This window comes from Heterodontus francisci, chromosome 9 (genome assembly GCF_036365525.1).
Source record: "Heterodontus francisci isolate sHetFra1 chromosome 9, sHetFra1.hap1, whole genome shotgun sequence".
Taxonomy (NCBI): Eukaryota; Metazoa; Chordata; class Chondrichthyes; order Heterodontiformes; family Heterodontidae; genus Heterodontus; species Heterodontus francisci.
This window is the reverse complement of record NC_090379.1, coordinates 52,351,368-52,365,049: the sequence shown is the minus strand read 5'-3', so window position 1 is coordinate 52,365,049 and position 13,682 is coordinate 52,351,368. Positions and strand designations below refer to the sequence as shown.

General features: G+C 45.3%; 1 protein-coding gene across 4 annotated transcripts in view; it reads right to left on the bottom strand.

The window, feature by feature from the left end:
* Positions 1 to 1,281: 1,281 nt before the first annotated feature.
* The window catches only part of LOC137373756 (uncharacterized), a 46,892-nt gene continuing 34,491 nt past the window's right edge, over positions 1,282 to 13,682 (bottom strand). For all 4 annotated transcript variants that reach the window (XM_068039067.1, XM_068039068.1, XM_068039070.1 and 1 more), the window contains 2 exons: positions 12,821 to 12,943; positions 1,282 to 2,392 (listed from right to left, as the gene is read on the bottom strand). In XM_068039067.1, coding sequence (XP_067895168.1) covers positions 2,255 to 2,392; positions 12,821 to 12,943 — 261 coding nt within the window. In that variant the 3' untranslated portion in view covers positions 1,282 to 2,254. The remainder of the gene's footprint in view (positions 2,393 to 12,820; positions 12,944 to 13,682) is intronic.

Sequence of the window (13,682 nt, the reverse complement as noted above, 5' to 3'; positions counted from 1 at the left end):
TCCTATGCACCTGCTGCCCTTGTTCTTCTAAGCAGTAGAGAATTTGGAAGGTGCTGTTGAAGAAGCCTTGGCGAGTTGCTACAGTGTATCGTGTTGCTGGTACACACTACAGCCATGGTGCGTTGGTGCTGGAGGGAATGAATATGTAAAGTGGAGGATGGGGTGTCAATCAAATGGTCCGGTTTGTCCTGGATGGGTCAAGCTTCTTGAGTGTTGTAGGAACTGCACTTATCCAGGAAAGTGGAGAGTATTCCATCACACTCCTGACTTGTGCCTTGTGGATGGCGGAAAGGTTTTGGGGAGCCAGGAGATGAGTTACTTGCCGCAGAATTCCCAACCTCTGACCTGCCCTTGTAGCTGTGATATTGATATGGCTGTTTCAGTTAAACCTCTGAATTACTAGACCAGTAACATAACCACTATGCAACCATTCCCCATAATGGAATAATACGTAATTCTATTCTACATAGTGTGTCAATTTAGGAGGGCACTTTCATATGTAAATAATTCAAAATTTCTTCCCCAAATGCCGCAAATAAATGCCTAGAGGTGAAAGTGTCACTTCACTGTACATCATCACATTTCTAATGTTAGAAATAAGCCAGCAGTCCAATTGGTTCTTTAACAGACATTTCAATACCAATGTCAACAATTGAGCAGTTTAATATATGTGTTTAAGTAGAATTGTGCAGCGATGTTTTACCTACTTAGAAAGCTGTAGTAACACTGGCTACCTACTCACACCCTTATAAAGTATGTACTCATGTCAAGAATTAAAATGGAAATTTGAAAAGTACAAATATTACAGCAAAAGATAGATTAGACACAGATGGAAACAGTACATGTAGAAGTGATTCAATGACATTATACAAAAATTTCAAGTTTTTAGTACAAATTCTAGGCCAGAAATGTAATCAGTCAATATTTACAAAATTTGAGGACAGCAAGATGTCCAGGTACATCTAATGTATTTAAGCAGAATTTAGATCAGCAGGCATGGACACGGACTGAACGGCCTCCTTCTGTGCTGTAAATATGTCATTTCTGTGAAATCAGTATCAGGAGATTCAAAACTAATTCATAATGACCTACACAAACAATATAATCACAGAAAAATAACTACATGCATTGTGTAACTATTGAATCAGAATTCAGATGTTTATCAAATATGTGTATTCCAACAATAGCTATGGTTCAGGAACTTTCCCATTACATGTAGAAGCCTACTAGATCAGCACTCCTGATTTTATTTCTATTGCATGAAGTGACTTTACATGGTAATCATTGTGATTACAAACTTTTATTAGTGCAGCAGTAACACAAACCAAAATATAGGAAATGCCTGCAATTACTCACTGCTTGAAGCTCCTATATTTTGAAGCAGCTACAAAAGGTCGACACCGATAAAAGAATGAAACTGCACTTTGGTCCATTAAGGTTGGAGTTACACCACACTGTGTAAACTCAAATCCTTGAAATGTCACCTTCCCCAGAGGCAGCCTCATACCTCACAGCTTGATTGTATTCTCCTGAGTTTTTCTGCTAATTTTGCATTGATATGCACTTTTCATTGATTAAAAACATAGCAGTACATCATCTACAATCTCCACATTAAAATTGCAAATGGGTAGTCATATATTTAATGATGCCCTAAGACATTATGGGAGTACAGTAGTGTAGTGGTTATGTTATTTAACCACCCATACTGAACTAATAACTCTGCAAACATGAGACCAAATCTCACCATAGCAGTGGAGAATTTGAATCCAGTTTTAAAAAATCTGGAAATAAATATCAATAAAAGTGACCATTCAGCAGTGGATTGTTGGTGAAAACACAACCAGTTCACTGATGTCCTTTAGCCTATGTGTGACTCCAGTCCCACATCAACATTGACAATTCGCTACCCTCGGGAGTGGCCTAGTAAGTTGGTCAGTAGTATAAAACTGCTTTCGCGGTTCAAGAAAATGGTCCACCACCTATTCAGGGTAGCTAGGGATGGACAATAAAGGGCAGCTATGCAAGTGACTCCCACAACCCACGAATGAAAGTTTAAAAAAATATTAAATATAAATATAGGCAATGTTAAATTATACTTGCTTAAAATATTTGTGAATAAATTCCAAAATGCAAAGTATACTGAATGATCATGCCATATAAAAAGTTAAAAATTTAGATAAACATTTTGAAACTAATCTGTGTTAGTGAAGAACGCGAGAGAAAAATAAAAACTATGAATGTTTTAAATTTTGTATCACAAAAACAATGAATTTCTCTTGATCCTTGGGGCTTCTCGGACTCTATTTCCATTCATCTGTAGCAAATGGACAAATACGGTCTCCAATCGATGAGTAAAACTTCGAACAGTTCTTTGGGAAGTGCTTACAGAGATCTACAATCAAACAGAATAAAAACTGATGGATATAATTTAACAGGAACTTTACAACGTACAATAATGAAATGTTGACATTTACTCATTTACTACAAGTTCAACTTTAACCTTTGGAGAAGCAAAATACTGCAGAGGTTGGAAATCTGAAATAAAAACAGAAAGTGCTGGAAATACTCAGCAGATCTGGCAACATCTGTGGAGAGAGAAACAGAGTTAATGTTTCAGGTCTGTGACCTTTCTGAACTGATGAACGATCACAGACCTGAAACATTGGGCTGAATTTTACTAGTGTGCCGCAATTCACGGCTGCAAGCTTTGAAGTCGGGGGTCCGCCCGCATGGAGCGGCCGTCAATCAGCCTCCGCAACATTTCACGTGGAGGCTCATTTAAATGGAGGGGGCAGAGCGGCCGCCCCCAATGACGTAGAGGGGGTGGCTGCTCTGTCCCCATCAAGGCTGTCAGGCGCCGCTGCCATTTTTAAAGGGCGTCACGCTCTTCAGGTAGATTAAAATTTTTTTTAAAAGGTGCCGCCAAACTGAAATTAGAAATAAAATTTTAGTTAAACTTTCAATTCCGTCTACCACCCCCGCACTGAGTTCTCAATAAATAAAATAACCTATCCCGCAGAAAACTAATTTTGTAAATGATGAACTTTCACCCCCCAACTTCAGCACCTTTGACCCTCAAACTCTTCCCACCAATCCCACAACCAGTCGGAACAGTTTTCTCCGCTCCCCCACCGCCCCCCCCACCCCCCGCCCTGCAAATTTCACTTCTCCCCCCTTCCCCCACCAGTGTCACGCCTCGGACCTCCGTATGGAGATCCGAAGGTGGGGGAGTTCTGGCCACTGGCCGGAATACCGGCGTGGAATGGCTGTCACTACCAGGTAAGTGTTCATTTTAATTTCATTAGCATATTCGGGGTAGGCGGTGGCATAGTGGTATTATCACTGGACTAGTAACCCAGAGACCCAGGGTATTTCTCTGGGGACATGGTTTCAAATCCCACCACAGCAGAAGGTGGAATTTGAATTTAATTAATAAATCTGGAATTAAAAGCGAGTCTAATGATGGCCATGAAACCATTGTCGATAGTTGTAAAAACCCATCTGGTTCACTAATGTCCTTTAGGGAAGGAAATCTGCTGTCCTTACCTGGTCTGGCCTACATGTGACTCCAGACCCACAGCAATGTGGTTACCTCGTACATGCCCTCTGAAATGGCCTAGCAAGCCACTCAGTTGTACCTAACTGCTACGAAGTCAATAAAAAGGAATGAAACCTGACGGACCACCCGGCATTGACCTTGGCATCGGAAACGATAACGGCAAACCCAGCCCTGTCGACCCTGCAAAGTCCTCCTTACTAACATCTGGGGGCTTGTGCCAAAGTTGGGAGAGCTGTCCCACAGACTAGTCAAGCAACAGCCTGACATAGTCATACTCACGGAATCATACCTTACAGACAATGTCCCAGACACTGCAATCACTATCCCTGGCTATGTCCTGTTCCACCGGCAGGAAAGACCCAGCAGAGGTGGTGGCACAGTGGTATACAGTAGGGAGGGAGTTGCCCTGGGAGTCCTCAACATCATCTCCGGACCCCATGAAGTCTCATGGCACCAGGTCAAACATGGGCAAGGTAACCTCCTACTGATTACGACCTACCGCCCTCCCTCAGCTGATGACTCAGTACTCCACCATGTTGAACACCACTTGGAGGAAGCACTGAGGGTGGCAAAGGCACAAAATGTACTCTGGGTGGGGGACTTCAATGTCCATCACCAAGAGTGGCTCAGTAACACCACTACTGACCGAGCTGGCCGAGTCCTAAAGGACATAGCTGCTCGACTGGGTCTGCGGCAGGTGGTGGGGGAATCAACACGAGGGAAAAACATACTTGACCTCGTCCTCACCAATCTGCCTGCCGCAGATGCTTCTGTCCATGACTGTATTGGTAGGAGTGACCACCGCACAGTCCTTGTGGAGACTTCACATTGAGGATACCGTCCATCGTGTTGTGTGGCACTATGACCATGCTAAATGGGATAGATTTCGAACAGATCTAGCAATGCAAAACTGGGCATCCATGAGGCGCTGTGGGCAATCAACAGCAGCAGAATTGTACTCAACCACAATCTGTAACCTCGTGGCCCAGCATATCCCCCACTCTACCATTACCATCAAGCCAGGAGACCAACCCTGGTTCAATGAAGAGTGCAGGAGGGCATGCCAGGAGCAGCACCAGGCATACCTCAAAATGAGGTGTCAACCTGGTGAAGCTACAACACAGGACTATCTGCATGCCAAACTGCGTATGCAGCATACGATAGGCAGAGCTAAGCGATCCCATAACCAACGGATCAGATCTAAGCGCTGTAGTCCTGCCACATCCAGCGGTGAATGGTGGTGGACAATTAAACAACTAACTGGAGGAGGTGGCTCCACAAATATCCCCATTCTCAATGAAGGGGGAGCCCAGCACATCAGTGCGAAAGATAAGGCTGAAGCATTTGCAACAATCTTCAGCCAGAAGTGCCGAGTTGATGATCCATCTCGGCCTCCTCCTGAAGTCCCCAGCATCACAGATGCCAGACTTCAGCCAATTTGATTCACTCCTTGTGATATCAAGAAACGACTGAAGGCACTGGATACTGCAAAGGCTATGGGCCCTGACAATATTCCGGCAATAGTACTGAAGACCTGTGCTCCAGAGCTTGCTGTGTCCCCAGCCAAGCTGTTCCAGTACAGCTACAACACTGGCATCTACCCTGCAGTGGGCAAAATTACCCAGGTATGTCCTGTACACAAAAAGCAGGACAAATCCAACCCGGCCAATTACCGCCCCATCAGCCTACTCTCGATCATCAGTAAAGTGATGGAAGGTGTCATCAACAGTGCCATCAAGCGGCACTTGCTTAGCAATAACCTGCTCAGTGACGCTCAGTTTGGGTTCCGCCAGGGCCACTCAGCTCCTGACCTCATTACAACCTTGGTTCAAACATGGACGAAAGAGCTGAACTCAAGAGGTGAGGTGAGAGTGACTGCCCTTGACATCAAGGCAGCATTTGACCGAGTATGGCATCAAGGAGCCCTAGCAAAACTGAGGTCAATGGGAATCAGGGGGAAAACCCTCCACTGGCTGGAGTCATACCTAACGCAAAGGAAGATGGTTGTGGTTGTTGGAGGTCAATCATCTGAGCTCCAGGACATCACTGTAGGAGTTCCTCAGAGTAGTGTCGTAGGCCCAACCATCTTCAGCTGCTTCATCAATGACCTTCCTTCAATCATAAGGTCAGAAGTGGGGATGTTCGCGGATGATTACACAATGTTCAGCACCATTCGTGACTCCTCAGATACTGAAGCAGTCCGTGTACGAATGCAGCAAGACCTGGACAATATCCAGGCTTGGGCTGATAAGTGGCAAGTAACATTCGCGCCACACAAGTGCCAGGCAATGACCATCTCCAACAAGAGAGAATCTAACCATCTCCCCTTGACATTCAATGGCATTACCATCGCTGAATCCCCCACTATCAACATCCTCGGGGTTACCATTGACCAGAATCTGAACTGGAGTTGCCATATAAATACCGTGGCTACAAGAGCAGGTCAGAGGCTAGGAATCCTGCGGCGAGTAACTCACCACCTGACTCCTCAAAGCCTGTCCACCACCATCATCTACAAGGCACAAGTCAGGAGTGTGATGCAATACTCTCCACTTGCCTGGATGGGTGCAGCTCCAATAACACTCAAGAAGCTTGACACCATCCAGGACAAAGCAGCCCGCTTGATTGGCACCCCATCTACAAACATTCACTCCCTCCACCACCGACGCACAGTGGCAGCAGTGTGTACCATCTACAAGATGCACTGCAGCAATGCACCAAGGCTCCTTAGACAGCACCTTCCAAACTTGCGACCTCTACCAACTAGAAGGACAAGGGCAGCAAATACATGGGAACACCAACACCTGCAAGTTCCCCTCCAAGTCTCACACCATCCTGACTTGGAACTATATCGCCATTCCTTCACTGTCGCTGGGTCAAATTCCTGGAACTCCCTTCCTTACAGCACTGTGGGTTTACCTACCCCAAATGGACTGCAGCGGTTCAAGAAGGCAGATCACCACCACCTTCTCAAGGGCAATTAGGGATGGGCAATAAATGCTGGCCTGGCCAGTGACCCCCACATCCCATGAATGAATTTTTTAAAAATGTAGATTAAGGGTGCGCCACCAAGCAGCAGGGGGCTGCACCGAGGCCTTGCTGCCACCGGTAAAATGCAGCAGCGCCTTCTTGGCAGCGTGGATCGTGGTGGGTGTTTCCCAGAAGAATTTTCCAGGCCCCCTCTGCCATGACCCCCGACGTTGGAGGGCTAGTAAAATTCAGCCCATTAACTGTTTCTCCACAGATGCTGCCAGACCTGCTGAGTATTTCCAGCATTTTGGCCGGAATTTCACATCCCACTCCCACCCCGCCCCCGCAAAGGGATGGTGGCGGGGTGGGGATGTAAAATGGAGTGGGAGGCTTGCGGGGCTGGGAGGGAAACCCTTCCTGACCTGCTCCCGCCTTCATTTATTTTACACGGGGTGGCGAGAAATGGCCCACCCGCTCCCGGCTAATCAAAACCCTTAAGTAGTGAATAAATAGCCACTTAAGGTCTCCGCACTGCCACTGGAATTTTACAGTCGGTAGGCGGGTGACCAAGTCCTCAGAAAAGCCACTTGATAAAAGCAGGCAGACTTCGGATGGTCTGGGGGTGGGGTGGGGGGGGGGGTGGCGGGGTCCTCCTGATTGGGCACCCTGTGCGAGGCCCCAAAAACTCACCTGCTATCCGGTGCTCCCCAACATCTTCATTCTTTAGCTGACTTGCAGTCCCAGCAGTGGCCACCGCTCCCAGTGACGCTGCTGGGACTAAGAGCTGCTGGCCCGCTGAATGGCCAGCAGATCCATTTGGCGGGACTTCCTGCCTCAATAAGTTGGAAGTCCTGCCTTCGACCAATTAAGGGTCTGGGGACCGTAAAACCCAGTCTGGATCCCCAGGCCCGGTGGAGGCGGGATAGTCACCAACTTTTCAGTTAGCAGATGGCTCCCCTCCTGCCACCGTAAAATTCCAGCCTTTGTTTTTATTTTAACTTTTTAGATATGGCAATTCATTTTTCAAACAAATATACATTGACAGAATTCTCCCTTTCACCTCGCCCCAAAATCATCACTATTTGATTTCTTCATTCAGGAATTTCTTCCCTCCCTTCCAGGAGATGCCTCATCTAATTAGCATGAGCAAAGTCAGGAACTTACCACCTAGTATTTTACCGATGGACAGGAAATCAACTAAAAAAAACCTGGCATGTTCAGTGTTATAGGAATGCAGTTTCTAGTCCATTTAAATGAATTAGAAAAAGAAGTGCAATGAAATGTTCAATATAGCAGTGAAATAACTTACATTCATGCACTCAATACAGTCGAGGGGTTTTAACTGGAAGATGGGAAAGTCAACCAAATGAGACAGGGGCAATATCCTTCTCTATATGAGGGTAAATCCCTTTCTATATTCTCTCCTTTTCATGGATTACCTGCAAATTGGCAGGAAATCTACTCCCAGATCTCGTCTAAAATTGTTCAGGGATGTCTATTGAGTGGAAGGAAACAATGAGATAACCTATTTCTCTACCCTTCCCCACTGAATGGGGACCATGCAAGCCTCCTTTTGCCATCTCTTGTGCAGCCAAGTTTTGGAACTCAGTGGAACTCTTGTGATACCATTGCTACCACCAACCCACCCAATATCGAACAAAATTTTAAAAAGTTAGACATACTTGAATGGTTCAGACGATGTCGACAGCCAACATTTTCAGTCAAATAAATGAATATATTGCCTGTTTGTGTGGAAATTTGATGCGTGTGCTACAATGAGTACAGGATTTTAAACAGCTCAGCCTAAACTCTTTAATGTACACTTATAGCCATACAAGTCTTTTAATGTCTTTCCTGTGAGGGGCCAAAACATACAGTCTGAACAGTCAACATTAAATTCAAAGTAAAGGAAGTAAAAGACTCCAAAGTGTAAGAGGCCACACCTAACAATGTGGACCAATGTGGTGACAGTGTTGAATTCTCAGGCAGCCAGAAAGAACGTGAAGCAATCTCCTCTGTCATGGCTAAAATTAGAGGCAACTGAGACCATGATTAACAAGTTGTTCAAAAGCAGAAATAGCCTGACTGCAAGGACCAAAATGAAATAGGTCATAAAGTATCTGAATAATCAGCCTTTGAGGGCTTGGGTAAAGCCATCCTACAGAGATCAAATGAAAAATAATCTTCTCTCTGGAGGTATCAAAATTGAATGAATGTACAGATAATTGTTGCCAGAACTAAGCATTTCCAGCTTGCCTGTTTTGAATATCTTAAATTCTGGAAAAGTTGGTTTACTTTTAATGGAAGTTTATAGACCAAGGCACTTTAAATTGTGTAAGCAGCCCATCCAGACATCATTACAAAGTCATCCAAAATCTATCATGAGTACACCAGCTAAGTGATAGTGAGACAGTTAGATGTTCCTGTCTGTCTGAAATCTCTTGCTTAAGGTTTAAGCAGTGAAAAATGCACTGGCTGACTATCCTTCATTTCTTCACCCCTCCCTATCTCTGTAATATCCTTCAATGATACAACCCTCCAAGATATCTGTGTTCCCCCAATTCTGGCCTTTTGAACACCCCTGATTTTAATTGCTCCACCATTTGCTGCCTTCAACTGGCAAGGTGTTAAGCTCTGGAATTCACCCCCACTGCCTCCACCCCCCCCCCCCCCCCCCACCCCACACACCTCTCTGCCTTCTTTAAGATGCTCTTTAAAACCTAGCTCTTAGGCCAAGCTTTGATCACTTGACCTAATATCTTGTTATGTGGCTCAGTGTGAAATTTTGTTTGACAACTCTCCTGTGAAGTGCCTTAGGGGTGTTTAATGATATTAAAGGTGCTATATAAATACAAGTTGTTGTTGTGCCCTTTTAGTTGGATGGACAAAAACTGCTGACAGATGAGCAGAGGTATTCTCCTGGTATTCTGGCCACCATCATCACTAAAGAACAAGTTACTTGAGAGGTACTTCATTGGCTGTAAAGCACTCTGGGATATTCTGAGGTGGTGAAAGGCACCACATAAATCCACACTCTTTCCTTCTTTACCTTTCTTGACCTCTCCACTGTCTATCAGACTGCTTGTCCAACATCCTGTCTTGAATGAGTTGCAATTCTTTGAGTTAAATACTGGGAAGACCAAAGCCATTGTCTTCAGCCCTGCCATAAACTCTATATTGCCACCGATTCCATTCCCTTTCCAGGCCACGGTATCAGGTTGAGCTAGACCAGGGTTGTCCAACCTTTTCGCGTGGGGGGCCACATAACAATTTTTGTCTTACATAGGGGGCCGGTGAGACAAGTTTGGAAAAATAAAAGTATGAAAACTTTATCTTACTATTAATCAAAACAAGAACAAATGTGCATTTTTGTGAAGAAGCTTCAAATGAGATTAATTTATTGACTTACTTGCTCATCACTATGTTGGACACATTTAGTGAGATACCTGGCATTTTTTTTGCTTGCACAAATAATCAATGTTTGCCCGCACAATTGTAGCAATGTGGAGTATTCCAGATAGATGTCCATCTGTCAGGAGTGATCATGCTCATTCACTCACTCTCTCTGTCTGTCTCTCCCTGTGTTCACCCCTCTTCGTGTTGTTCCCCGCCGCTGTGTCATCCTTGCTGTGTTCCCCCCATCCCCCTACCCCTCTGCCTGCCCCTATCCCTCTCGGTCTCTCTCTCTGTCCTCCATCTCTCCCCCCCTCATGTGCTCCTCTCCCTCTGTCTTCTGTCTCTCTTCATCTCTCTCGCTCTCTGTCTGTCCTCCATCTCTCAGTCTCTCTCTCTCTACCCTCCCCCTGTGTCCCCCCTCCCTGGGACCTCGGTGTCCTCTCTCTCGCTGTCCTCCCCACCCACTCTGTCTCTGCCACTCTGTCCCCCCTCCTCTCTCCTTCCCCCCTCAGTTTTCCCGCCTTTCTCTCCCACTCTGTCCCCCTCCCTCTCTCCTGCTCCCACTGTCCCCCTCCCTCTCTCCTGCTACCCCTCCCACTCTGTCCCCCTCCCTCTCTCCTGCTACCGCTCCCACTCTGTCCCCCTCCCTCTCTCCTGCTACCGCTCCCACTCTGTCCCTCTCTACCTCCCTCTCTCCCGCTCCCACTCTGTCCCCTTCCCCCTCTCCCGCTCCCACTCTGTCCCCCTCTCTCCCGCTCCCTCTCTCCCGCTCCCACCCTGTCCCCCTCCCTCTCCCTCTCTCCCGCTCCCACCCTGTCCCCCTCTCTCCCGCTCCCACTCTGTCCCCCTCTCTCCCGCTCCCACTCTGTCCCCCTCCCTCTCTCCCGCTCCCACTCTGTCCCCCCCTCTCTCTCACTCTGTCCACCCCTCCCTCACTCTGTCCCCCTCCCCCTCTCCCACTCTCACTCTGTCCCCCTCCCCCTCTCCCGCTCTCACTCTGTCCCCCTCCCCCGCTCTCACTCTGTCCCCCTCCCCCGCTCTCACTCTGTCCCCCTCCCCCGCTCTCACTCTCATGCTGCCCCCCTCCCTCTCTCTGACATTTGCAGAGAGCAGGAACGCTCAATAGATTGATCAGTTTAAAAAAAAAAAATCACAAGACAGTTTCACAGCTGACATTGGGAACAGCAGTTTCCTAACTTTGGACAGATTCAGTGTTTTCCAGTGGGCTTTTTAAAAAAAGTCAGAACCCTCTGGAAAACCCAGAATCTGTCTGAAGTTGGGAAACGGCTGTTCCCAATGTCAGGACATGTCAGCTGTGAAACTGACTTGCGATGTTTTTAAAAATCTGGTCTGAAAGACAACGACAATGGAAAATTTCTCATCTCCAGTCACAGACCCCTAGTGAGGATGAGGAATAGCCCTGGGTACAGTTTACACCCACAGGCCAAATGGAAACTTGTGGCGGGTCGGATCCTGGCCTGCGGGCCGTATGTTGGACAACCCTGATCTAGACTGTTCAAAACCTTGGCCTCCTATTCTGGTTCTTGTCTCCATATTACAAAAAAAATATTGAAACACTGGAGAAAGTGCAAACAAGATTTACAAGGATGATACTAGAACTGAGAGCACATAGCTATCAGGAAGGACTGAACAGGCTTGGGTTCTTTTCTCTGGTATGCCCCTGGACCCCAACACCCCACCCCCAGAAATTAAAGTTTGTGCCTTCAGTGTTTGCATCTCTTTCTTGTAGTCAAGTTTTTATTCCCCTCCAATACGGGTGAAGCAATATCATATAATCTATAGATCCCACCATGGCTGAAGCACCAGGACAAGTTATAGAAAATGGCCTTCCCTAGATTGAGGAAAACCACACTGGTCGTTGTCAGGTAGTAGAGGAAAGGGTTGGGAACAGTGAGAAAGGACAAAGCCAAGGGGAAGCAACCAATAGCTCAATTGGAAGGGGTGAAAGATAGGCATGGGTGATGGGGGCAAAAACAATTACCAGTTGATAAGAGGAAAAGGACATCCTTCTCTCAAATTCCCACCATCACTGCCCCCACCAAAATGGCATATGCTTCTTATACTGTTGCCGCCCTTCGCTACTTGCTAACCAAAAGTTCCAACAAGCCTCATCTGACACAGGACTTCTCACCTTACCTACAAGAACAATTAACATCTCACTCAGATCGAAGGAGAAGCGGCTACATTTTAGAAAGAGATACAGAATACAGGAACTGACACTATAAGAAACCTATTGCCCTGGATTCTCCCAATGATTACCTTGCTATGTCTATATGTACCTGATTTGACCTATTGCAGACAAATATGTACACAATGTTACTATGTGGAGAAAGGTGTAGACCGTATGCGAATATGTGCAAAGGTCCCAGACCCTATTACACAAGTGGGAGTTGATGACTGAGGCCTACTAACACCAGCAGATATCCTGATGAACAGAGCTCTCACATACCCTACAGCCAGCTGAGCAGACCAGGGCAAAGGGACAGGCTAAGCATCAGCTAGTCCCTTCCCACTACAGGATTCACCCACATCGGGCAAAGAAAAGTCCTAGGGGAATAGGCAAAAGAATCTATAAAAGCCATGAATAATTACCAGGGATTACATCTGCAGAAACACATAGACAGCCACTATATGTTATCTCTCTCAACATAGTTGGCAAGATTTTGACATCGTGGTTGTTAACTATAATGAACCACATTTAAAATAAAACATTTCAAAATCTTGTGCAACAATGGCCCATGGGCAAACATCAAATATCTCACAAAGAAAATACAACTCAATATACTATTGCCTGGCACAAGAATTTTAAATTTAAAATACATTAAAAAAAAAGACAAGTTTCCAAATCTAATAACTGCTATACTTCTCTTTTACCCTGGTTTGGATTAGTGCCTTGGTGCCATTTTTAGTAACTTCTGGCAGTGCTCCAATCTTCTCCAGGCCTGAACAGCAGTCCATAGTGTCCTCCGGAAACTGGAGGCCAGCTTGTCCAACATCCTATACAGCAGATACAAGGTGAAAAAGCATAAGTCAATCTGTACAAAAATAAAATTAAATGTTTAAAATCAGTACTAGTTGTAGGGCAACAGATTTAGGGTTATGATTCTAGGATAGTAACTTGCCTATAGAGTTACATTATTTTATTAAAAAAATAAAGATTTTCCACAAGAGTTTACAACTTTGGAAAAAAGAAATAAAGCAATTGTCAAATTCATATCGTCACATAGCAATATATAATATTGAGATAAATATGCTGGAAAGTAAAATACATTTTAAAAACGTTACACCGAAAGTACTTTTATCATTTTATTGGCCGACAAGGAAAACTCAGTTTCACAAATTAAGATCAATACTTTGAAGACAGCATTTCAAAGTTAAAATGAAACTGGGAATATGAACAACTTTTGAACAAACTTCAAACAGTACGAAAAAGATTGTTTAAATAATCCAACAATAGTCAAAATGTGATGAAAACATAGAATCATACAGCACAGGAGGAGGCCATTTGGCCTATTATCCCTGTGCTGACTCTCTGAAGGAGCTATCTAATTAGTCTCACACCCCCCTGCTCTTTTCCTATAGCCCTGCAAATTTTTCCCCTTCAAGTATTTATCCAACTTTCCTTTTGAAAGTTATTCTTGTATCTGCTTCCATCACCCTTTCGGGCAGTGCATTCTAGATCACAACAACCCGCTGTGTAAAAAGTGTCATCACCCCTTTGGTTCTTTTGCCAATT